The sequence below is a fragment of the Chionomys nivalis genome, chromosome 16 (assembly GCF_950005125.1).
Source record: "Chionomys nivalis chromosome 16, mChiNiv1.1, whole genome shotgun sequence".
Classification (NCBI taxonomy): domain Eukaryota; kingdom Metazoa; phylum Chordata; class Mammalia; order Rodentia; family Cricetidae; genus Chionomys; species Chionomys nivalis.
The window spans coordinates 15,908,858-15,935,302 of record NC_080101.1 but is presented as its reverse complement, the minus strand read 5'-3'; the positions used below and the strand labels follow the sequence as shown (position 1 = coordinate 15,935,302).

The 26,445-nt window shown below is 47.1% G+C and overlaps 1 protein-coding gene across 9 annotated transcripts in view; it reads right to left on the bottom strand.

Annotated features, from left to right (window-relative positions):
* Ptpn3 (protein tyrosine phosphatase non-receptor type 3) overlaps positions 1-26,445 on the bottom strand; it is a 108,460-nt gene that overhangs the window by 42,188 nt on the left and 39,827 nt on the right. For all 9 annotated transcript variants that reach the window (XM_057790379.1, XM_057790370.1, XM_057790376.1 and 6 more), the window contains exons 3-10: positions 25,795-25,902; positions 25,673-25,715; positions 23,168-23,246; positions 16,977-17,021; positions 13,232-13,284; positions 8,229-8,349; positions 7,070-7,157; positions 3,025-3,113 (exon numbers count right to left, since the gene is read on the bottom strand). In XM_057790379.1, coding sequence (XP_057646362.1) covers positions 3,025-3,113; positions 7,070-7,157; positions 8,229-8,349; positions 13,232-13,284; positions 16,977-17,021; positions 23,168-23,246; positions 25,673-25,715; positions 25,795-25,902 — 626 coding nt within the window. The remainder of the gene's footprint in view (positions 1-3,024; positions 3,114-7,069; positions 7,158-8,228; positions 8,350-13,231; positions 13,285-16,976; positions 17,022-23,167; positions 23,247-25,672; positions 25,716-25,794; positions 25,903-26,445) is intronic.

The following is a 26,445-nucleotide window of genomic DNA, read 5'->3' as shown; positions in this document are numbered from 1 at the left end:
TAAGGCTAGGTTGGCTTACACGACCTCCGAGATTACCCTCTCTGACCCCTTAGTGTTGGAATTACAAATATGCACCAGCATGCTCAGTACATTAAAGAGATTAAATAGTACTCTTAAATAGATTGTATTCACTACAAGTCACAGTGTTTTGGGGAAGTGAGGAACTCTATTATTCTCTAGGATCATATTAAGACCTTGATAAGAACATTCTAGAACAGAGAACTTGAGTAAGTAAAGCGAGTTTATTCATGTGACATTTCCCCCAGTGGATCAGGAACACACACACAGCACACCTGCATTATATATTAAAAACGAACACCGGGTTTAAGTAACCTGCTGGCGGATAATCCTATTTGATAAGTGAATTTTCAGAGTGACTACAGGCTAATCATGTAAGGACCAGAAGGCTCTTAGATCCAGTTCTTCTGAGGCACCCATCATGGTTCACGTTATACCCTGAGGTGGGCAGGTCTCCTCCACATAGTTTGTGTTGAAGGGCACACACAGGAATTGCTATTTCACAGGGGTCTGGAGAACAAACTCATTCATTTTGGAGGAGTCCCTAGCCTTGTCTTGCTGGGCACTGACTGCTTGTGTGCCAATGGCTTCAGATGGGGGTTCCCTGCAAGGCCTCCTGGGTCAGAGTGTTCTGCTTCAACGCTTACAACTCCCTCACTGGCCGTTCTCCACTGGAACGAATCTGAAGAATGCAGATGTGATTTCCAGGCTGAAGGCCCTAGAGTGGGCTCCCTACTGCCCTCAGTCACAAGGAAAGATACAATGTACTGAGTGTCTGGATGGGCTAGATCCTGTGCCAGGTCCCAGGGACAGAAAGAACAAGACAGTGGGTACTGCAGTCTTAACATTTAATCTAGCAAAGGAGACAGGTGCCAAATGATGCACACAGCCATCTCCCTTTGATCGCTGCAGCATGAGAATGTAGTTCTCATTAGAACACCAAGGACTAAGTCTCCACTCCAGTGTCCTGTGAGGCTCTTGGTGTCCAGGTCACTCTCCAGCGGCTGGCTATGGCACACCATGCTCTAGCCTAATCCACCATCTACGTCACACTGGCCGCTCTGTTCTCCCTTGTTTCCAGTGACATGCTCACTCTGTACCTTCTTCCTAGAACGGATCGCTGCAGTCAAAGCCTACCCTCTTTGGAGTCACTCTTGGAGGCTCTGGGCTCTTCCATACTGTGAGCCGACTCTGTTCCCCTTGCTGCTTCTATTCATTATTTTGCCACAGGTTAACTGACTAAAACAGCACTGGCCTCAGAGACAGGCTTTGACAGGAGCCGGTTTGAAGTCGAAGAGTCACCAAGAATTTCCGAGAGAGCATCTGAAGGACGGGAGGGGTGCCAAGAGTCCCTGTCCGTCCTGACCCAAAGGCTTCTGTTTACAGGCTTGCTTTCGGAAGCTCTCCGCTTCCTTATGGGAGCCAAATCTACCTTTAAATGCGATGTCCAGACCCAGCGTAAGGAACTTTCGTAGATCCAGCCACAGATGAGGCGAGACTCAGGTAGCTTCTGGCCTGTGGCCCTGGGGGACTGGAGACACTTAAAGAGAGAGTCAGGACCCCGCTTCCTTTCCTGGTCCTTTGCTCTGAGAAGGCCAGAGAATTCAGCAGGCCACACCCCAGCTAGCCCAGCCTGTTGCCAGTGAGGGGCTCGAGAGATCTTATCACCTGTCACACTGACTCCACAGCAAAACCAAACAAGATGGTGACGTGGTTTTGTTGAAAATTAAGTGCATTTTAAAGAAATCATAAAACCAGTGTCTTTAAGTGTGTAGCCTGCACTTCCCCACAAACACAGCGTCTGGTGGTAGAATAAGACAGGTCTTGGGTGACAAACTGGACGGGAATTTCAACTGCCCCGCTATTAGCAGCGCGAGTCTGACGGTTCTTACAAACTTCCTCGTCCTTCCTACAGCGTTCTCTGCTAAGAAACCGGGACTAAGAATGGCTTACTCAATGTTTAAGTGGGATAAATAAAACACATAGTAACAAGACTTGGATACGGACAACATCCAATAATATGACAGCTGCGATCACAGTTAATACCCCTATAATTTTATTTATAGGTTCCCCACTGTCATAAATAATGCTGTGATGAACACCTTTGACTCTGTGAAGTTCTAGGCGGTCAAACCGAGGAACAGGTATGAACCTAAACGTATCTGGCAGGCCACAACTCTGCCACCAGAATCTCCTTTCCTCTGAGTTTCCGTGTGGCCACTTTACCGTGCACGCTATACTCTCCTATCTCCCACGGCCTGCCGCACCCACTCTCCTCCTCCCGCCCCACCCCTGCCCTACACAGGTTCGTGCTGTCGTTTATAAAAATGCATTATTTGGAAGGTATAATATTTCTCTGAAGAAGCTCCCTTGCCTGGTACAGTAAACTCAAACTCATCTTGAAAAGTCAATTCCTTTCTCCCCTTCTCCACCTCTGCGCTGATTTTCTATGGTTTCAATTGCTTGGAGTCCACCACAATTTGAAAGTGCTACTGCCTTGACTCTTTCAAGAGAGAGAGACCATACACACATAATTTTCATTTCAGTATACTGTGATAACTGCTTGATTTTATTATGCATTGTTTGAAATCTTTTAGTGGACTTAATTCATCGATTAAACTTTACCACAGCTGAGTAAGCAGAGGGGGAAAACCCCACATACATATAAGGCTTGTATTACCTGCAGGCTCATGACTGTCAGAATCTAGGTCTGATTCTACACACAAACTCCAAGACCTGCCTGTGCCATTTATCCACCAACTACCCCTACCACAGGACGACTGGCAGAGGGAAGTTAACGAAAACCAAAGTTTACTTTCCCAAGTGCCAAATCCGGATCAAGTTTGGTTTGATTTCAGTTTGAGTTCAGAGTTTACAACTTGGGTGGGGTGGGGTGGGGGAGCTAGACTTCTTCAGAGATCAAAAGTTTAAGATTAGATCCAGCATTGCTTTTACTCGGCATATTTTTAAAGCATGACTCAGACAATTCCAAGCGTTTGCACTCACCAAGGGTAGAAACTCGTACAAATGTATTTTCGGTACACTGCAATGCCCGCAGAAGCAATTCCGATCATTAGATCTAAATTGTGCAGATCCTGGGGTGGGGGGAGGGAAGGAAGAGTCCAGGTTCACAGTGTGTTACAGCCATGCTCATCCTCTGCTAACTTTAAAGCATCCACGCTTTTATAAATAGTAGCATGCATCCACTCAAGAGGGGGAAATGCCACTGAACACGGGAAAAAGCACACTTAGCAGTCACTCAAGAGCCAAGCACTTGGCGCCCAGTTCTTCTAAAGTGAACTCACACACATACATGCGTACACACGTGCGCGCGCACACACACACACACACGCACAGAGCATATCATGATACCTCGTTTAGGAAGTTACCAGGCAAGAATAAAAACACTCTTTAATTTTCAACCATCAGTCTTTGGGAGCCACATGAGACTCAAACAGGCTTCTTCTCCATACAATGCCATACAATTCTCAATTTCAATTACTGAAGAGGCTTTAGCCATTATTAAATAATAAAGAAAAATTACACCTGTGGACATGACTCTAAATCCAATTAAGAAAGAAATGTTGCTTATAACTCCAACGTAACCATGCTGGCTAAGGGCTTGTGTGTTTGGCACAGCCATATGTCATACAGAAGCAGAAGGAAAACACAGAGAATTAAAGCTGTTTTAAATCCACTTGAGTACGAACAAGTAACATTCAAAAGGACAAGGGTTCCTTCCTTGAGTCACACGTGTCTCTGATGCCAATCAGATGGCATAACGAGAAACACAGGGCGGAGCCAGTCACAAGTGAGTGTGAACCTTTGGCCTGCCACTGGTAGTCTATGTCGCTGGGGGCTCAGGAGAGCCTGCATTTTCCTTTTTGCACCTTAAAGTTTCTATCAGGCTGAGAGCAGAGAAAATAACCAAGGAACTGAGAACAGGGCTATGCATATGACGCTTTAGATGAGAACCGGCACACGGCAGGTGCAACTAGTCATTTTCTCGTGGGGTGAGGCCATCACTTATGAGCAACAAAGGAATAAAGGTGGGTAGAGAAACTGGACAAGGAAATGGTGCCGATACAGAGGAAGTCCTGAGTGCTCGCGCTATGCACCAGGCTAAAATCACACATGGAAGCAAAGCCAGAATGGCGTGAGGAAGAACAAGGCTCTGGCAAGTCTGACGCTCACTGATAGGCGAGGGTGGGGAAGGAGAAGACTAAATCTGGCAGTAGAAAGCCATCCATTCCTACTCTGCCATTTAAGGTTTTCCAAAACATTCTATCAATGAAAAAAAATACTTGCAAAAGGGCATACAACTTACCAGTTACATCTCAACGCTGTCACTGTATAAGAGCCAATATATTCCCCACCATTCATGAACCATGTTAGACCCTATCTAATGGAGAACTCTTGGGACAGAAGTGAAGCAAAGAAGTCAAGTGTTTCTGGAAGCTTCAAACACAATGCGTAGCTTTTTAAACAGGCAAAAGAAGCTTGGATCATTTACTCAACTTTCACAGGCTTTAGCTCTCTCACCTGTGAAGATGCTAACTAAGAACACCAATTAGCAAGGTTTCTGACAAAAAGCCACCCAAAGGGTTGCCTATGAAAACACCTGGAACAAAGGCTAGCCCACAGCTGGTCCTTAATTAATACTGTGTGCATGTGTACAGGGGCACATGTGTGTGCACATGCGTATTTGTGCGTATGGTGGCCAGGACAACCCTGAGTGTCATTCCTTAAGAGCTACAGACCTTGGTCTTGGAGACAGGCCTGGAGCTCACCAGGAAGGTAGCAGAGCCAGCCAAGGAGGCCCAGGGGTCCTCCTGTCTCCGCCTCCCCATCTCTGCCTCTCCAGTGCTGGGATGTAAGTACAGATCACCTAGCCTAGCTTTTCACTTGGGTTCTGAGCTCAGACTCAGTTCTTCGTGCCTTTGTAACAAGAACTTGATGGAGTGAGCAATCTCCCCAGCCCAATACCTGCTTCATGGTGGGTATGACGTGGGCCAATGGCAGGCAGAAATGTTAATGTGTCAGCATGATTAGCCAGTGTGGCGGTTTGAATCTGGAACTATTTAGACCAGGCTGACTTTGAACTGATAGAGATCCTCCTGCCTCTGTATCCCTCGTGCTGGGATTAAAGGAATCCCATGCCCGACCCAGATCTATATATTTAAGTGCCTGGTGCCCAGTTGATAGACCTGTTTCAGATGGATCAGGAGGCAGGGTCTTGTTGGAGGAGGCGTGTCACTGGAGGCAGGGTTTAATGTTTCAAAAGACCCGTGCCACTCCCAGACAGCGCTCACACCCTGCCTGCCTGCTACCATGCTCCCTACCGGACTCAAACCCTCTGGAACCCTCTGGAATCCATGAGCTCCAATAAATGCTTTCTTTCCTAGGTTGCCTTGGTCATGGTGTCCTCTTCAGAGCAACAGAAAAACTACTAAGACATCCAGTGCTGAGGCCATGTCCTGACCACAACAACAGTGCTGAGTGACATCTCTATAGCCAGAGACTCAGTCTCTCACTTCTAGAGCGGAAAAGTGGCAATCCCCAAGGTGATGTAATTATTGGAAGAAATCGTCTACCCACCCAGACACAGAAATGTGCTCAGTAGATGACATCTATGGTCGATTCTATTAAACTAATCCCCATGTAAAACATTTACCAATCTCGCCATCATGCCCCCATAATTTCTTCTAAAAAATTATTAAGTTGAATAGGGCTGGGGAGACGGGCTCAGTCAGCAAACTGCCCACTGTGCAGGCATGAGGACCCAAGCTCCAATCCCCAGCACCCGGGCATGGTTGTACATGACTATACTCCCACACTGGGAAGAGACAGGTATGGATCCCTGGAGCCCACAGAGCCACCAGTCAGTGAGTATCAGATTCAGTGATCGGCGCTGCTTCAAAAGATGAAGGTAGAGCATGATTAAGAAGACCCTGGACATCAACCTCCGGCCTCCACAGGCATGCCTGCACCTCGCATCTAGCTACACCTGCATACATACATACACATACGCACACACACAAGCATGCATACGCATACACTACATACATCATACACAGATGTACACACATTACTGTATTTAAGTAACCAGCTCTAATCTGAGTAACACTTAAGATGTAGCAGAAACTATAAAGTTCATTAAATTGCCACTTAAAATGGATTTATAAAATCACACAAACGTAGAAAGGGGGCCTTTTGTGGGGAAAGGGGGATGAAGGGGGAGGAGAGACAAGAAAGGGTGATGATGGGTTGAGTATGAGCAAAATACAATAATATGCAAGCAGGGCAACATCACTAACCCCCCCCTCCGTTTTGAGATGGGGGCCCAGGTTGGCCTCAATCTCACTACATAGCTGAGGATGACCTTGAACTTTGGATCCTCTTGTGTCTTCCTCCAGAGTGCTGGAATCACGGATGTATACCAGCACGCTCAGCTTATATGGCACTGGGAATCGAACCCAGGGCCTCATGAATGCCAGAGAAGCACTCTACCAACCAAGAGACAGCCTGAGCCCCTAAATTCATCGTTTTATATGCTTACTACAAAATTTAGAACACAGGAAAATGGGTTTTACCCATTTAGCCATAATATCGAATAGTCTTTGAAAGCTTCTAAGTCTCCTGTGCCTTCAAGTGTGAAAAAGCAATTGACTGAATGATCGAGAAGACTCGGATAAACCAATAAGTACTCAATAAGCTTTCCAAGTATCTCTCTCTCTCTCTTTAAATATTTTTTTTAGATTTGTGCTATTTATTATTTCCGTGTGCAAGAGCATCCTGCCTGCATGTATGCCTGGTTCCCAAGGAGGTTGTGAGCCTCCCTGTGGGTTCTGAGGATCAAATCCAGGTCCTCTGCAAGAACGAGAGCTTTTCACACAGGAGGGCTTTCCACACTAAGCCGACTCTCCAGCCTCCCACCAGCTTTTCAAAGGTCTTACTTGTTACAATGGGAGAGAAACAACTCCCGGCAAGGAAGTCCGTGAACTTGCAAAATTAGAAATAAACAATAGTTTCTGAGCTAAAGGATACATACTCTGCCTCCATGAAGCTCCACGCCGTAGAAGTCAAGGGTCCGAGCTATGTTGATGTAGCAAGATTCTGCTTCGGACTGCTTTAGTCCACTGCAAGAGAAAAGAGAAACTGCAAAACTCACTCAGTAGGTGGGAAACATTACCTTGAGTTTTTAAAAACTAAAAGTTTCTGGAAAATGCAACAGTCCCCCGTAATTGTTATTAAAGGTTACTAAATGCCTTGGGCTAGTACCCCAAAGCACTCTAACTTAATTCTACTGAAGCAGGTTTTTCTTCTTGTCCATGGACCCTGACCTCCTCTGGACCCCTCGGATTTTACCCAGAAACACGCCCCACTTAATGGGCTCTCAAAGAAGTCTTCAGACAGTGACAACTATCCATCGCCTTTCAAAATGCCTGCCTACATCGCGCCAAGTTGTCCAATTAATAGGTAATCTTTCATCTTTTTGCCTGTCTATTCTCTCAACAGTGGCCTCACGCTTCAAAGACCAGTGACCCTGTGCTATTTTTGGACGCTGACTTCTGTCCCAGGAGCAATTCCGGGAGAGAGGCCTGGCAGCGCCCTCTAAGAAGGTAGCTGGTAGCTTGCCCTTTGTTTTTATGGCCTTCCCAAGAAATGCGGTGTCTCTGGAGGGCTGGCCTGGGTCAGCGTGGTCCTCATTTAATGGGGACAGAGCAGCCGCCACAGGAGCTTTGAGTCACGTGGGGCGTGGGAAGAGGGGACTGGAAGTGGGAAGTATCAGAGTCAGGAAAAGCAGTCTGAATCCAGGACCACCCACCCTGTCAGCTCTCCAGTCTGTCCACTCAACGACACCTGAAGGAATGGCCTGTTTTCTTAAACGAGGTAAATGGCTAAAAGGTATGTGTGGTTCAATCAGCTTGTAGGCCAATCATTCAGACTGAAACCGGGCATTTCCTTAGGAATTAGCCAATACCCATGACCTCTTGAAGGAGGAATGTGCTGGCTATCACCCTCAATTCCTATTGCATTCTTATGCTTCACAAAACCTCAAGGGATGCTAAATATATATTTGCCACCATCCCAGTTTAAAGGCTGAAAGGAAGAAAGAAAGAAAACCACAGGAAGCCAAGGGGGCATCAAACACACAAAGTGATACATTATCTGTAAATACCCGGTCTGAGCTCCAGCATGCCCCTCACCTGTGCTGCTCATGGAGCGACTCCACCTTGCTTAAAAAGTCATCATTTTGATCTGGTATGAACTGGCTGTCGGCAAGATAGCCTGGATGGTGTATGGAAGGATTAAAGTCTCCAAAACGAGCTATTAAGATACAATGGGGAGGGGGGGAGTCATAATTAGTCTTGCCTCTTCCGTATGGTTGGCATCAACAAACATCGATAACATCGCTAGAAATACCTTCCACGGGAACAGTTCTGATAAACTCTGAGCCACGTGAGCCAGTGCCTCATTAGTTTCCAATTCCACACTTCTAATCTGAACCTCTGCTTAGGGCTAAATTCCGTGTAAGCGCAAGGGTGGCAGGTGAGGGGCGGAAACGTTCACAATAACGTGCTTAAAAAGATACCGCCGGGATGCTCTTACAGGGCACCCAATGAGAAAGCATTAATATATCTTCATTGGAGTTCGCATTAAAGAGAAAGAAACTGAGACCCAGGGAAATGAGACTCCGCCCTGATACTGACTATTTTCAGCAGAGTAAAGACCTAAGTAACATTGGCCTAGGTTGACACCCTATGTTCCCTGCCTGTCCATCCAGTGAGCTGCTGAGTCTTCTCTTGATGCCCGGAAAAGCCAACCAAGTGCTGCAACTGCTTTTCCCAAGCCCAAGGCAGAAACCGCTCCACATTTCCTGTTAGATTTTTTAGCTCACAGAGAGACTTCGGAATCATTTATTTGCTCATCTGTCCTGTTAACTGGTTGTCCCAACCCAACTTCCATGCGACAGGAATAAAATATAAGCTTCTTGCGTTAGCAAAGTCACTGACAAACATCTGGATCTCAGCATAAGACCAGCGAGCCTTCCCTGCGCAAAGCTCGGGGATAACCACTAGGGGGAAACGTTGGCAGCCACATCATATATATTTGCAAAAGCCTGGGAAGCTGGGTACGGGGGCTGCAAAGGAAGTCAATGACATCATCTCACTGGAGGTCTTGAGCAAATGTCCGCTACGCCCCCCAAAACATGGGTAATGTTTTATTCCTATTAAACAGATAAGAAGAAGAAAAGGCAGATCTACCTCCCTTGACTCCCACCACAGAGGCCTATCTGAATCCATGCCCAAACTTGAGATTATGCTTCAAATGATCGATCTGGCCCGACGAGCAAGTCCTCTACCTGCTATTCTTCCCACTCTAATTTGATCTCCGAGCCTCTTCTTGGGGCTCATTCCTCCGATACTTTTCTAGACTACTTCCCTTCCCCTCCGCAAGCAGTGTATCACTCACACTTGGTGCTTTTCCTCAGAGCCTGAATCCCCACCAGGATGCAGAGCCCTTAGGGAGAGAAGTGAGCTTCCTTCATCCCGAGGCTGGTCCAGAGCCTGCTCCTGGCAGAGACTCAGAAAACATGGAAAAACTACAGGCTTTTTAAACCTTTACTTGCGCCTCGCAAGCTCTTGACTAGCTAGCAGCCATCTTCAGCCACTGTGTGGAAAGTATTTTGTCTCTTGAATACTATACTTTCTAATCTAATAAGAAAATGTGTTTCAGTTAGCAGATCACAGACAGGACTTAAATAACAGACACTCATCTTCAAACAACCTGCAAAATGTATCAGACAAAATGTAGTTAGTATACCATCTGAGTTGCTAATTTTAAATCTAAGAATTAGTCCTATAAGAAATGTATACATAAGCCAGGTGGTGGTGGCGCTTGCCTTTAATCCCAGCATTCAGGAGGCAGAGGCAGAGGCAGACAGATCTCTGTGAATTTGAGGCCAGCCTGGTCTACAGAGGTAGTTCCAGGACAGCTAGGGCTATACAGTGAAACCCTGTCTTGAAAAACAAAATAAAAACAAAAACAGAAAGAAATGTATGCAGAGCATGCAAATACGTGTATATTTATATGTCATGGCTATAGGACTATAAAGAGGTTAAACTTCAAACTGTCTGACAACTCATGATTTGTTTAATATGACAGCAAAGCAGTGTTTTCTACCTTAGTCAGCTTATACCTTTTAGGCTCTAATAATTTTTTACAACATTATTTATTTAATGCAAAGTATCCTTTTGTTCTTGTTGTTGTTTTTTTTTAACACAGAGTTTCTCTGTGTAGCCCTGGCTGTCCTGGACCTCACTCTGCAGACCAGGCTGGTCTCGAACTAAGAAATTTGCCTGCCTCTGCCTAAGAGTAAAGGCCTGCGGCCACACTGCTGGGCCTCTAATGACTTTCTGTAGCCACCGTTCTATCTACCTCCCACAGTGGGAAGTCTGACGGCAGAAGCAGGCAACAGGATATCTTAAACATAGGTCTTTAATTTTTCTCTAATAATAGCTTATTGTCTATCATGGGTGACTTTTAAATTTAGTTTTTATTTTCCATGTTGTGTAGGGAGGTCAAACACCATCTTTCAGGAGTGAGTAAACTCCTTCCAGTGTGGGTTCCTGACTGAACTCAGGGCATCAAGCTTGGCCACAAGCACTGTTATACAAGGACTTATCTGGCCCACCCTACAGACAACACGGTTTTCTTCTGGACTGACAGGAAGAAACACCAAGAGTTAAAACTATACAAAGAATTTTTTCTACAGTGGTTAGTGATCTCCTCCCTACCACCTTCCAAAGTAGAACAGACATTTCTAGTCCTGTCCGACACCATGAGGCCCAGGAGGTCAGGTCACACAGATAAAAGCCAAGACCCAGGCAACACGGCTTCCATCCCCCTACCTATTCTCACTGACTCGGTCAGTGTTGGTTCAGCTATGAGAACTTTTGGCTATGGGCCACCTTGAACTGCATTCATTATTTAATCTGAAGCAGCCATATTGCCAAGTTCCAGCATCACCGTCATTCACAGGTAGGAAGCTGGAGGTTCAATGACAAATGGATAGGGTAGGGCTAAACTGAGCACAATTCTCTCGTTCTTCAAGTTCCTGTCCCTCAGCCCTGTTCCTCCAGCGGTGAACATCCACCTTGTCTTCAATGTGAGAAAGTCCCTGCCCCTGCCTCTGTCACTGGTCAGTCCAGAAGAAATGGGAGCCATGAATCTAGAGACTGATGAAAACACGCTGACTCTGGCTATGTGTTCAGAAAACACACTGTTCTCTGGGCATGACATGCCCGGCGCCATCTTAATCACAGCAGCCATGATTACTGTCCCGGAGCCTCACAAGACAGTCCTATTAACTCCTAGAAGGAGTGAGGATCGCTAGACTGTCACTTGAGATTCCGTCAGTCATTCTTTCCTGCCCACTACCAGCCACATGCCACCCTGCCCCAGCACTTCCTGGTCTCAGAGGGTGCTGAAGTACATAGGTGGATGCTAACTGAAGGGGTAGCTCTATTCATGCAGCTTTGGGGGAGGCCATCATCCATGTTGGGTGGAATTTGGTGAAGCAGCTCTTTTTAAAGTCAGCCACGCTCCTTTAAGTATAAACCCGGTGGTCAACTAAACTGGATTTGGAGGGAATAGTTTCTTTGGTCTGTGGTTGGTGCCCTACTGTTCGCTCATGGCTTCCCAGGAAGTCATACACTGGCCATTCCCCATGTGGGAGCCACAAGCTGGTCTGCCGCAGAGGTGACGCAGGAAGAGAGCAACTCTTTTGAGTTTCTCATCCTGAGAAGAGGAGGCAGGGGAGATGGGGCTGATGCTGGGTGCCCGCCTGGCTAGGAGGCTAGGTGTATGCTCAACATCGTGGGGTCAACCCCAGTAGCCTCATTCTCCCTCTCTGGTTCCATGCAGAAGGCAGGTAAGCTGCGGGTTCACCAGCAATGTTCTTCACCTCTCTGGTTGCTATCCTGGTTGCTAAGGGAGGACGTGCACCTGGGACCTCCTCAGCAGCCTTTTTCCTTTCTCTCCTTTTTGCCGTGATGTTTCTGAGGCCACAGAGAGATGGGTAATTTGGTCTGCATCTGCTCTGAGACCTGATCAGAATGACCTAAGGTGCTTTCTTAGCCACCTGCCATGTCGGCTGAGACCTCTGGAAAAGGCAGAGGGGACAGACACTCCAGTCTTTGGCTGCTACACAGATCAATACAAGTCACACGGTGCTCTATGCTGGCACCACACAGTGAACAAAAGGCAAAGTGGCATTTCACTTGTCATGGGATCTGACACCGAATTTGATTAACTTTTAATGACAGAATGAAGAGATTTCTTCGGTAGCTTAATCAGCCTTACAGGAAAACTTTATCTGGATTTTCTATCCACAGTGGTACCCGTAATTATGCGTGGCTTGTTCAATTGGAAATGCATGGAAATTGCAAAACCAAGATGGGATTTCAAAGATTTAATTAAAAAAAAGAAAGAAAAGAAAAAGAAAAAAAACCCTCACAAATAGCTCATTCATTTTTTATGCTGATTATATATTAAAATAATATTTAAGTGGGCTAAATAAAAAATTCAAATTATCTTCTTCATACATATTTTTTTAAGGCTAGCCTCAAGTCATCGAGGCTGGCCTGGAACTCACCATGGAGCCAAGGATGACTTTGAACTTGTGATCTTCCTGCTTCTGAATGGTCACAGACCAGTACATAACCTATTGGCTACACTGATGCTCTGAATATAAATTCATAAGATCTCAGCAGCACTTTAGATGGGCATCAGGCAAGCAGCAGGGGTGCCTTCCAGCAAATTCTGTAACCCAGCTGGGTCTCAGTTTCCATGTTCGGAGGGGGCAGGAGATATAAATATTGTTCCGCAGGGGTTTGTATGGAGAGCAGTTCCAAATACCTGGGCAGAGGCTCTGGAAAAAGCCGGGTGTAGCTGCCTGCCGTTTCATAGCTCCCTGGGGGAATACAGATGCCACACCGCTCCTCCCACACACACTACTGTTCATCCGATATCCCCAAGTAAGAGGAGAGTGTGGGCCAGGTTAAAAGCTTTACTCTCAGGACAGCACGAGGTGCTCCATCCCAGGACCCTGGGGGAAGAGACTACCTCAAAGAGAGCAGCCGGGGGCTTCCTCAATATGCTAGCTGGAACAAGATGGCCACCACCTAGTCAGTCTCCCTCAACTTACATTGTACGGCATAGGAGGCTAGAACCACGGCTGAGTTGAGAGGGCACGTCAACCTGTCGGGAGAGATGAGGATGAGGTGAGACAGAAAAACCATGGGCACGCATAAATCATGGACAGTCTGTGGCTTTCTTCCCTTAACTGTTAATGAGCAACGTGAATCTTAAAGGCAACTGCAATACGAACTGTTCTCAAATGACACAGGGAATATTTTAGAGAGTTTTTTGATTAAAAAAAAAAAAACCCACAACATTTTTGTTTTAAATTTGTTTAAATTTGTTTTGAAACATTTTGGTTTAAAATTATAACCATCACAAAGACCAGGAAGCTGACGGTCTGAGGTTGGGTGGCACGCTCATATTGCAAGAGGGAAAGGGAGAGAATGGAACCTGAGATGCGAACAGCCTTCCACGCTTTCTAATAGACCCGAGACTAGCTGGGTTCTGACTACCTCTTACAGGACTCTTGGATATGTCTGTCCTGGAATGGTGACACCTTTTAAAATGGAAAAAGCAAAGGGGGAAGAAAGGTATTCTATGTTTTAACAATTGCAATTACTTAATTCACTAACTCCTGACGATTCCTCAACCCACAGACCTTGCTGAAGTTTTCAGTACTCAACCATCTGCCCGTCTCTCTGTCTTCTGCCACCCACTAGGAATCCAGGCCTGGCCTAGATTTGTTCTTATTTCCAGTTAACCTCGCTGCTCCCCCTCCCCCAGATGCCTGTTCTCAGCGCCATCACCTGTCTTTGTTCTTTTTTTTTTTCCTCTCCATTCAAATCTGACTCTGTGGTCTGCTCAAGACCTCAGCCACCAGACCTGGAGCAAGGGCCCCTGCTGGGCGGAAGAATGGGCTGGGAAAAGCATCCTTACCAGCAACACTGGCAGACAATGAGATTTTAAAAGCATCTTCCAGCCCGGTGGCAAGCAGAGAGAACATGTAGTTTCCATGGCAGCCTATGAAGTTCGCACGTGTGAGTCATCACTTGCCAGTCTAATGGGGTGGCCCCCAGCAGTCCCCCTTTCTGTCCACTGTACTCCTGCAGGTTCTTGAGGTACATCCCCTATCTGAAGGCCCCTGATCCATGAGTAAAGCAATTCTGTGTGTTCCAGCGGAAACTCGTGTCTCTCTGGGTCTGTGGATGCCCCTAGGGCTGCTCATTATCTGTCCATTTGGAGTCACAGCATCTTCAGGACAGCGGGGAGACAGGTATGTGACGAGCACAAGCGGCCACTCTCCTACCAAGATGAGCTTCGCTTACTGTCTAGCTAGTATTTTTGCTAGAAGATGGATTTGGGGGACAGCCAAGAAACAAGCTATGGAGGCTGAGACTAAATGGAAAGAACCTATGGAGACTGAAGGGGAAAAAAAATTCTAGCTGGGTGGTGGTGGCGCACGCCTTTAATCCCAGCACTCGGGAGGCAGAGGCAGGCGATCTCTGTGAGTTCGAGGCCAGCCTGGTCTACAAGAGCTAGTTCCAGGGCAGGCTCCAAAGCCACAAAGCCACAGAGAAACCCTGTCTCGAAATACCAAAAATAAATAAATAAAATCCACAGAATAGTTGCTGTTCAAATACCTAGTCTAGAGCAATAACAACCTGTATTCTCCTCTCAGGGTTCCATCTACTCCTATGCAGTCTTCTTTCTCCGGGGCTCAGGCCTCTGTGTGCCAAATAAAGGGACTGCCCTGGATGACCCATCTCTGCAGAGAAGAGATGGTCCTACAGTACCGGTTACCAGTGACTAGTCAAACAAGTCAGAAAAGTTGATATCTCAAGGCAAATGCTAATGGGACCACAATATCCTTGGCCACAGATGTGCTAATACACACCTGGGATGAGCAGGTGGTGGGGCCACCTGGGGAGCTGACAAGGCACTACAGGGGCCTACTTCAGGGTGTTGATGCCTACTAACCCATCTGGATGCTCCAAGGAGCATCCTGTTTGGGGATGCAAAAAGGAGGACAATGTGGGCCCAGCGTTCTGAGTATAGGAAGGCTGAAGGGGAGGCCCTGGCCAGGTGGCCAGCACGGGCTGGAACCTGCCCCATAGAACAGGCACTAGGACGGTATTTATGGAAAAACAAGGTGTCTGAGCATAAGGGAGCCATGGAATGGGTTTCCATGCCTGCAGAGAACAGCCCAAGAGGGGGAGCCAGGCATGTTCTGAAGAATAATGAGGCTGACTCACAATGCAAAAGAGAAGTCCCCAGCCCTGGTGCACAGCTTGTGCTGGGGGGAGAAGGGATGCAATGGGGAAAAGATACAGAGAGTTCATGATGCTCCTGGGGGGTGGGCTGTGATCACTAAACAGTCAACAGTTCTGCTAGCCCCTCACGGAGGCTCCTGTCTCTGGCCTGCAGGACCGGAGCAGAGGGAGCACTGGTCTCTCTCAGCCTCTCTGTGTGCACACAAACACCATGCCTGACGTATCGGCTCTCTGCTTTAAGACCTTGCAGCTGCTCTCTTCTGTCTGGTGGACTGAGATACCCGCCTCCACTGGGTATGTTTTCCTCCAAATCCACCACATATGGCTTCCAGCTGGAATGGGGGATGGGAGGACCTTCTTGCTGTCCAGGGGAATCCAATTTTTATTTTCTCCACCAACCCTAAATTTGGCTTATCCCCAGCAACCCACAGTGAGTTTTCTAGGCCACAGTAGCAGCAGAGCTCCTGAAATCCTCGGTCAGCTGTGACCCCCACTACCCACACTGGTCTCACTGGCCTCATGGGCTCCTGTCTCATGTCACCCGGCACAACTGCCAGCCTCCTGGTGGTGCGGCAGGCCAGTGGCCTCTGATGACCCTAGGCAGTAGAACTAAAGTCCCAGGAAGAAGTGGGGGTGAGTAGAGTGGAAGTAGATGGGGCTCTTTTTCTGCTGTGGATATTTTTCATAAGGCAAGAAAATGCTAAGGCACCAGCAGGTGAGAGGGCTCAGCAGGCAAGGGCACTTGCTGCATATGCCTGGTGACCAAGTTCAATCCCCTGAGCCCGAGTAGAGGTGGAAAGAAAGAACCAACTCCACATGTGTAGGATGATGTAGATGTGAACACATAGGCATATGCACACGTACATTTATTCATTATGCATATATACACACAAAGACATATGCACACTCATATTCATTCATCATGCACATATGCACACACACATTCATTCATCAAACATAACATATGCACACACAGGCATATGCACACACACATTCACTCTATCTCTAACAATAATAAATAAACATATCTTTAAAAAGAAAGAAAGAACTAAGGATTTGGAAGACGGGGTTCTGTGGGCTTGGGGTTTTAATTGTGTTTCTAGCCACTTGCAGCTACCTTCCAAGTGAGACGGCCTGAATATACCCAGAGTCCTGACTCACAAGCAGATGCTCACATCTTGAACACAGTTCCTTCCAGAGAGAAGAGGAATCACCCACAAGTACCACGGGCTCAGCAGTGCCTGTAACTTGCACCTTTCTGCTACCTGAACTAAGGCCCATTTCACATCCAGGGTCTTTCCTTCCCCTTTAAAATCCCCAGGTCTCTACCAGAAAGACCCCTGGATCTTTTGTAATAAGAATAGTATGGAACAAAGTTTCTCAACTGCTAGCCTCTGTAAACCAAGGCAGAGTTGAAAATAGTCCAACATATGGGCTTTGTTTAAATTGAATTCTGCTGCCAGGAATGAGTGCTCATTAGATTAAAACCAGGAATCTGGCCAGTCTGACAGGAAAAGAAGAATACGAAATTCTCATTACCTTCCTTCGCAAACATCCATCTTCAGTTGTAAGAAATACAGATGCCTGGGAAACAATGGTGTTTGTTAGTGAGTGCTCAACGTGCAATAAGCAAACAGCAACAACAAAAACGCACCTTAAAAAATATACGTACGCAAATACCATTTTACCTGTTTAAAAACCTGCCTAGGTGCCCTGTGCTAGCGCGGGCTGAGGGGATGGATGGGGTAGGAGTCAAGGGTGCCCCACTTGCTGCATGAGCCTTCTTAACTAGGCATGGGGACCCCCAGCATTCTGTACAAGCTGCCCCCCACACTCACAGGTCGCTGCTCTAAACACCGAACGGGCATGTCTACCCCCTACCCCCTTCCCCCGCTCCTCTCTGTGAAACTAAGGAGGTGGCCCTGTGAAGATCACATCTTGATTGTGGTACAACATCCAGCAGAGCTTTTGCCTGTAGGCTAAGGAACTGTGGGTGCTGGAGCAAAAATATTGGTAGCCTTGTTGCCAGCACCCAAAAGTGGCAGAATCAGCTTTGAAAGCCCAGAGCTCTTCTGGGGGCAAACTGTTCCAGGCCCCTCAGCCCTGCAGGCTGCATCTTTGCCCTGAGACAAATGGGGGGAAGAAAGGAGGCCAACATCAACAGGCCTGGCAAGGCCAGGAAGCACCGTGGAGGTATTTATATTTAGGGACGCGGCATACATGTGACGCTTGGCTCCTCTCCCCTACTCTTTTTTAAAACCCAGATTCAAACGGGATTGACATTCCAGGGTCTAGCCAAAAGCGACAAAAGGAAAACCTCTTGAAAGCTAACACAGACAAGCGCAGAAGCGCGGGGGTGAGGGGCAGGAGAGAGATCAGGCTGGCAATTTAAACAAACCAGGCTCATATTCCTTGGGGTTGAGAAAGGTCAGGGAGCTGGCTCTTTTGAGACCTGGATGCTTCAGACAGTATTGCAACCTCCTATCTGCAGCCTGGGGCTGGTGCCTGGTGCTCTGTAGCTTTCTTCCTCATTTCTGCATCCCAGTCAATCTGTGAGGCTGTAACACCATCTCTGTTTAACTTCTTAAAACGCTATGATAAAGAACTTGCAATAAAAAAAAAAAAATCATACTACAAAATTAAGCAGACCTAAAGGCTATATATCTCAATGAACTCTCTACAGTACAAATTGCCAGTCTGGGGAAATGGATGTTAGAGAGGTTTTATGGATTAGCTTTGCTTGCTTTAACCTGGACATACATGCTCCGAGAACAATCTCTGTGTGCTACATATAAATCATTACCATGTCTTAATAGGATCTATTATCGACACTCTGTATTGTGTTGAACCTTGGGCATCGTTAGACGGTATTAGTCACATAGGCATAGGAATGGTTCACCTTTCTGTCAACTTGACTGCATTTAGAAATCACCATGGAAACACACCTCTGGGTGTATCTGACGGCGTTTCCAGAAGTTTTAACTGATGATGGAAGACCCGCCCTGAATTTGGTGACGAATAACTGGTGTATGACTCACGGACTGAGGTCCCAGACCGAATAAAAGAGGAAGTGAGCCAAACACTAGTATTCACCTGTACTTCCTGACTGTGGGCACCATGTGATGAGCTGCCTCCCACCCCCATCGCCATGCCTTCTACCGTGAGGACCTGGAGCCTCGAGAGCTGTAAGCCGAAACAAACCCTCTTCCCTGAAGTAGCTTCTCGTCGCTGTTTAAGGATTTGGTCACGGCAATAACGAAAGTAATAAAATACTCATGCTAATTCATGCCCACTCCGTCGTGGGATAATCTTTTCCACCTAGGAGAACATAGCCAGTTCTTTCTAGTTTGTTTTTATGTTTACCCAAGCTAACATTCAACCAGAATTAAGTGTTCTCTCCTTCTGGAAGGAAACAGGGAGAAAGAAGAGTGAGGCAGAGCTGTAGTTGATCCACTGATAAAACCTGGGCTTTCATTGATGGAAAGAACTGAGACCATGAACATTCACCAAATATCACCTGATCCTTGGCAAAGTTGAGTCAACCCCGCAGCATCATGTGGAGAGAAATGAGAATCCCAGAATGCACCCCAAACTTAGGAGGCTTTATCATTTCCCCCGAGGAGTGCAAACTGTAATTAGAGATTGCCAGTAAGCAGAATGCTGCTTAGAATGATCTAAATTTATCAGTAACAGCAGTTGTGGAGGCTCACGATAAACAGTCATGTAAGCCACGAGAATAAAGGAAAGCGATCAATGGGAGCGATTTGGCATGTCTGACTTTAGCAATGTATGACCCCCTTTAAGAGTGCACTCCATCCAGACGCTGTGAGGGCTGCCTGTCAAGATGACACAAACTACAATCATCCAGAAAGACAGTCTCAATGAAGTATGGTCTGCATCATCTCAGCCTGTAGGCATGTCTGTGGGGACTGCATTGATAAGCTAATCAGTATGGGAAGAGGCAGACCATTGTTGGCAGTACCATTCCCTAGGAAGGGGTTCCTGAACTGTGTAAGAGTGAAGACACTGAGCTGAATATCTGCAAATGAGCAAGCAAGTGTGCAAGTTCTTGACTGTGGATGTGATGTGGCTAGCTGTCTCATTTCCCCCTCCACTTTTGTGCAGTGATTGGCTTTAACCTGGAACAGTGAGTTCAAACAAACCACTTCCTCTCCTCTGTTGCTTTTGATTAGGGTGTTTTATCATATTCACAGACCTCAACTTCAGGAAAAGAAAAACAAAACAAAACAATGACTGTCCTAGATAAGAAACGAAACAACCAATGTCATCATCACTACATCCCTTCTTTAGTTTTCTCTCTCTCTCCCTCCCTCTCTCTCTCTCTCTCTTTCTTTCTTTTCCTTTTTTTCCCCCTGGTTTTTCAGCCCTGGCTATCCTCAAACTCACAGAGATCTGTTTGCCTCTGCCTCCCAAGTGCTGGAATTAAAGGCGTGTGCTCCCATGCCTGGCCCTTTCTTTGATTTTTGGGAGTCAAAAAGGAAACTCCTCTTTGGAGAGGCTATGAACCTAGAGCATATGAAGATTGTATGTGCCAGGAATAGAGGTGAAAGCCTTCATACAAATTAAAGAACAAAAATCAACTCCATGTGTGAATTAATGGAGGAATCTAAGCCCCATTCTAAGAAAAAGATGACCCAGTCCCAGCTGCTCACCGGTTAAAGGAACACTACACTGCCCTAGTTCTTGCTGAATGTGATAGCTGGTACCCACTGCTCAGGAGGAAGCGGCTATAGTGGCTGCATGCTATGCTCCTTAAGGTGGGAGCGGGAGCGGATGTAACATCAGAACCAGTGACTCTGATGAGTAACTGACCTGTAACTCAGGTAAAGACAAGAATTGGTCTATCTCCAGCTAAAATCTGCTCCCCATCATAGCCCTGTGTGTTCCCATCCCTACAGCTCCTCAGAAGATCTGAAGGTAGCCTCTCTCCTCCACAAGGCTTCTCTCTACCCTACATTCCCTAGATGTCCCCTGAGGGCAGGAAGACTCACTCAACAAGGTTTCAGCTTCTTTCCCATGGGGCATAGAAGCTGATGGCCATGAAGGGCATCGGACCATGAAATAAGGTTGATCCTGGAAGCATCTCCAGCAAGTCTTTCTACTCAGAGGACTGCAGACAGGGAGTCTCACACCTAGAGTTCCAGCACTCCAGGAAAGAGATACGGTGGATGGTGACAGTCACCATACATGAGCTGGAACTTTTTAGTTGAGCAAAATCAATCTGGTGAGCCATAAAGATCACTTAAAAAAACTAGCACAAGCCGGGCAGTGGTGGCGCATGCCTTTAATCCCAGCACTTAGGAGGCAGAGGCAGGCGGATCTCTGTGAGTTCGAGACCAGCCTGGTCTACAAGAGCAAGTTCCAGGACAGGCTCCAAAACCACAGAGAAACCCTGTCTCGAAAAACCAAAATAAATAAATAAATAAATAAATAAATAAATAAATAAATAAATAAATAAATAAATAAAAAACCTAGCACATGTACGTATATAATTCTTCAAGGTTTGTCTTTCTTTCTTTTTTTTTATTCGAGATAGTGTATTGATACGTTGCCTAGGCTGGTCTTAAACTCCTCTGTTCAAGGGATCCTTTTGCCTCTGTCTTCCCCAATTATAGATGCTGCCATTGTGTCTGGCTCTTTGTGGAATTCTAAAGCATTCCTCAAACAGAAGCTGCTATTCCAGATTGTTCTGAAGAAACCCTGGTAAGGTAGTTTAAAACACCATCCTGACAGATGATGCTACCAGTTTTATATCAGTCAGCTTACGACATGATGTGCTTGATTGAGACTCTCAGTACTGTCCCTAGTTCACCAGAGTAAAGAGTCATGTGGTGATGGTGGTGATGATGGTGGTGTTGGTGGTCGTGGCGGGGATGCTGGTGATGGTGGTGGAGGTAATGATGATGGTGGTGGTGGTGATGGTGCTGATGGCGGTGGTGTTGGTGGTTGTGGTGGTGCTGGTGGTGGTGGTGATGGTGCTGGTGGTACTGATGGTGGTAATGGTGATGATGGTTGTAGTGGTGATGGTTGTGGTTGTGGTGGTGGTGGTGCTGATGGTGTTGGTGGTAATGGTAAAGGTGGTGGTGGTAATGGTGCTGATATGGTGCTGGGGGTACTGATGGTGGTAATGGTGATGATGGTTGTAGTGGTGATGGTTGTGGTGGTGGTGGTGATGGTGACAGTGCTGCTGGTGGTGGTGATGGCGGTAATGGTGATGGTGATGGTGTTGGTGATGGTGGTGGTGGTGGTGGTACACCAAAATGATTCAAAGCAGCATGCACTTCACTGTGATTTCCCAAGGAGCCACCCAGGCCTCCCTTATCCAGGCTTCACATTTACCATAATAATAAACACAGTCCAGCCCCAGGGCCTGCCTCTGTGGAAGAAAGAAGCACATACACACGAAAGAAAAAGCACATACACACGAAAGAAAAACAGAGTAATAAACGAACAAGTGGCCTTTACACATATTAAAAGCTAAAATATGAATGCTGTGTGCCATTAAAAAGAAGAAAGGAAAACGAGAGAGCAGTTTATGACTAAGCTAATGGCATCTCTTTGGTGGGATTTTTCTACCATAAAATAGGATTCAATAATCCAGAACAGCTTCTTCTTCCCAGGGAGACAATTTCCCTCCTTAAGAACAACAAAGGGGCACATAACAAAGGGGCTCAGTGTGGTGTACAACAGGGGAAGTGGCTGGCACAGTCTTCCATCCTGAGGCAACTGTGACTTCCTTACTGCACCCTTCCCATGTCATTCTTCCTGCACACCCCAGTTTCTCCATCCTGCCCCGTCCCGTCCCATCCCTTCCCTTCCCTTCCCATCCATCCCATCTCATTCCAACCCTTCCCTTCCCTTCCCTTCCCTTCCCTTCCCTTCCCTTCCCTTCCCATCCATCCCATCTCATTCCAACCCTTCCCTTCCCTTCCCATCCATCCCATCTCATTCCAACCCTTCCCTTCCCATCCATCCCATCTCATTCCAACCCTTCCCTTCCCATCCTTCCTATCCCATCCCATCCATCCATCCATCCATCCATCCATCCATCCATCCATCCATCCATCCCATCCCATCCCACAGGCCTGTTTCCCCACCCAGAAAATCCACTTGCCAGGACCAACCAGGGCCAGCACAGCCTGCAAGCTGGCAGGGTAAACAGCTGCTATCACTGCCCACTCCCCCCTCCCATCTGCCTCCCAAACTTCCTAAACCTGCTGATTCACCCAGCAAACAAGATAGGTCCAGCCAGATCCCACTCCCCTTCCTCACCCCTGCAAAAGGGGATCTGATGGAAAGTTCTGGTTACAGCTAAGCCTTGTCATCCTCAAGGGACTTTATTCCAGCCCCTCAGATTCCACGTTACGTGCCCCATGGGTGACTGCTCTACTCTCGGCCTGCATGAAAAGAACTGGCTTAGCATCCTTAACACTCATAATGTTTACCAGATAGAGGAGGGGAGAGAGGGAGGGTCTCCACACACTGGAAATTACACCAGTTTGGGGCTGAGACACAGGCCACAAACTGAAAACAAACCTGCCAGTTAAACTTTCAACCTGGGCACCCCCAAGTTTTTCTTGGATCATGATAGTTGGGGAGGTCATAACCCAATCAAGTTATGATTTGGCTAGAAAACAAAGAGCACATTTTGGGGGGGCTCCCAATTTGTACAGACTAGACAGAGAACTTCAAGAGAAAAAGATCATTACCTGGTTTGCTCCTGCTGCAGTGTGTTGGGATCGGGTATAAAATATCTGACTCGAAAATGCAGGGTACAGGGGAAACCTCCTATAACATTTTTCAAAGACAAATTAGGTTTTCCCTTAAGAAGAAAAAAGTCAATGTACATAGCTGCTACTCCCCATAAAGGGACTACTTTTCACTCAACTCCATTTTCCACTATAAAAGCTCCGATTTCAAGTTCAGAGTATATAAGTTAACAGTTCATAAGGCCCATGTACACCAAAAGGACTTGTATAGCATCTGCCCCACTGTGGGATCACCTACTTCTGGTTGCTGCTTCTGGTTGCACATCTGCCTTAGGGCCCTGCTCAAACTATGAGACCCGTACTAAAAATGTTTTAAAGTCTTAAAACCAGCATCTATCCATAAAATTCACAAAGAACTGAAGCAGCCTGCATTTAGCTTGCGATTTATGCCTCTGCAACATTTCCAGGTAGCCTATAGAACTTCACCACCACCATGGCTACCTGCGGGCTGGTGGATCTATTTATCAGTCAGGAACGTAACTGCCTCTCCTGACTGGGCACCGGTGACAAGACCAGAACGCTCTGTAACACTGACTCAAGTTTTTTACTTGATTTTTTTTTTTAAACTAGAAAACACTGTCACAATTTCAAGGCAGATCACAACAGTCACTGTGACTCTGAGTGCTGTACCACTCAGATGTGACTTAGGCATCAACGCCAAGAGCCAGTTTGCCTGTGGGATAAAACTGGCCACGTGTCTGACTGAAGATCGCTGTTGCCAAGACATGGGGAGACCCGACCTTGTTGACTTCACCCTGCCTCTGGCACTTGGTAAATCTGCCCAGATCCTGTCTCCGGGCTCACATAGCACTTTCGTGATCTCTGAAACCCAAGTCCTTCTGTGATCTGCCCAGCTGGCTAATCCTTCTGCTCATCTCGTCTTCTGTCTTGGTTCATCCTGTCTCCACTCTGCCATCTCTTAGTTCCTTCCTTTGTCACCTCTGGGCTGGGGCTAGCAGAGTCTTTAATGGTGGATGGGTGGGTGCGCCTGTCTACACACCTACCAGTGGGTGGCGCTCGCTCTGAGGCAAAGTCATCGTCGTTAGTCCCCCATCCCGCGTTCACTGTCCAGTCTCCCCCTTCCTTCATTTGTTACTTTGGTGTTTCAGGTGTAGTCTCTGTCTTTCTAGGTTCTTCTGTGGACTCAGAGAACATGCACACATGCGTGTGCGTGCGTGTGTGTGCGTACGTGTATACACTCACAAGTGAATATGCACAGTACTATCACAGAACTTCTCTTTTCAACTTATACATGTGACCTTGAGAGCAGGGCTCAAATCTGGCTTGCACCGCATTTCCCAGGTTTAGCACAGTGCTTTGCCTTGGTCAGAGCACTTAGGGATGTGTTTGCTGCAAGAATGAGTCAGAGAGAATGACAGGCAACAGCTACCTAGGCCTCATGTGACTGGCCACCTCCTGTGAGTCAAGAATCCTGAAGGGGACAGAGTAGAATGAAGTCCGGAGAGGCAGCTAAGACACCTCACTGTGAGGTAGCGGGAGGAGTGCTCAGCCACAAAGGGTCAAAGAAATGAGAGTTAGCGCTTCCCTTCAGGTAACCGGCGACATCTGTGGAACTCTGGGGAGTGGCAGTAGACCCTGGGTCAAGAGGAAAAGCATTCTTTACAGAAGGAGGAGACTAAGGGGCAGTTCAGAGGAAGTCGTGTGGACTGGCCAAGTTAGTCTGGGACAACAGGTACCTATCAGGGCCAATGAGAGCCGCAAGGGCAGCTAGGCTGAGGAGAGGTGGCTGGAGGGTAGGCTGGGCATGACCGGAGTAGCTGTCTCACTCCGGGCTGAGAGCAACACAGGGGGCCACTCAGGACAGGTGAGCCAGCATCTGTGGGAAGTATGTTGGGAGCTGTTGGAAAGTATGAGGGTTCATGTCAGTTTCTCTTTGTGTGTGTGTGAATGCATGTGCATGTAGAAACCACAGGCTGACATCAGGATCTTCCTCCACTGCTCCCCAGCTAATTTTTTGAGACAGGGTCTCTTACTGAACCTGGAGCTCATCATTTGGCTAGGGGGTCTGGCCAGCCAAGTTCAGGAATCCCCCTGTCTCACTCATCCTCCCAGCACTGGGATCATGGGCACGCACCAAAGTGCCCAGCCTTTTACATTGGTGCTGGGGATCCGAGCTCAGGTGCCTAAGCTTATACAGCCAGCATGTTTACCAACTAAGACATCCCCTGGACCTTTTATGTCTATTTCTTATCCTGGGCTGAGAAGGCCCACCCTTCATCCACATTCTCCCTTATAAACAGAAGCAAAGGCTCCCTTGTTGTGAGCGGCCTACTCTCTCCTCACCCTTCTGCACAGCTGGGATCCTTAAGGCTGCTCTGAAGTGCAGCCTAAGGATCTCTCTCTGGCCCCACCCCTATAACTTAAGTCCCTGAAAAGATAGATGGCCACACCCCCAAGAACCAACACCAGTGAAGTCATACCCACCTTTCAGTTGCTTCCTGAGGGGTTTGCTTGCCTCGAGCCATCTCTGTGGAGTGAGAAAACACACATAAGCTGCGAGACCAGCCGAAGCAGGCAAGCAGCACTTCGTATGCGGGGGCACTCACGGGGGAGTCCACTGGGTCGTCGCCATGTTGCAAGCCAAAGTACTCCTTCTCCGTCACGCCAAGGTGGCCATAGGCCAAATCCAGAAGTGACTGGCCCAGATCTTGTTTCTAGATGAAAGCAAGTGGAGAAAGTATTAAGATGAACCAAGACCTGGAAGCAACAATGTTGTCGTTTTGTTTGTTTTTTACTGTAGAAAAAAAGGGAAACTAAACTCCTCAGAGTTTATGAATAGCTACTTCCCAAACTTAACAAAAGCATTAATAAATTTCAGGTTCACAAGGCTGCACAAGGGATATAAAGTAGGGTTAAGACAAACTATATAAATATGACTGAGACACTCTGAGTTTAAGAGATTGGGGAGAAAGGTAAGTCACTAGAGCGCTTGCCTTGCAAGAGTGAGGACCTAAACTCAACTCTCCACAATCCACGGTGGAAGACACAGCCTGGGAGCCTGCTGGCCAAGCAATCTAGCCAAGTAGGAAAGCTCCAGCTTCGGTGAGATCAGTGTCTCAAAAACCTAAGGCGGGGGCCAGAGTGGTTGAGTACTTCCTGCACTTGCAAAAGACGGAAATTTCGTTCCTAGCACACAAGCTGGGCAGCTCACAACACCTGTAAGATTCCAGCTACAAGGGGCCTAACGCTCTCTCCTG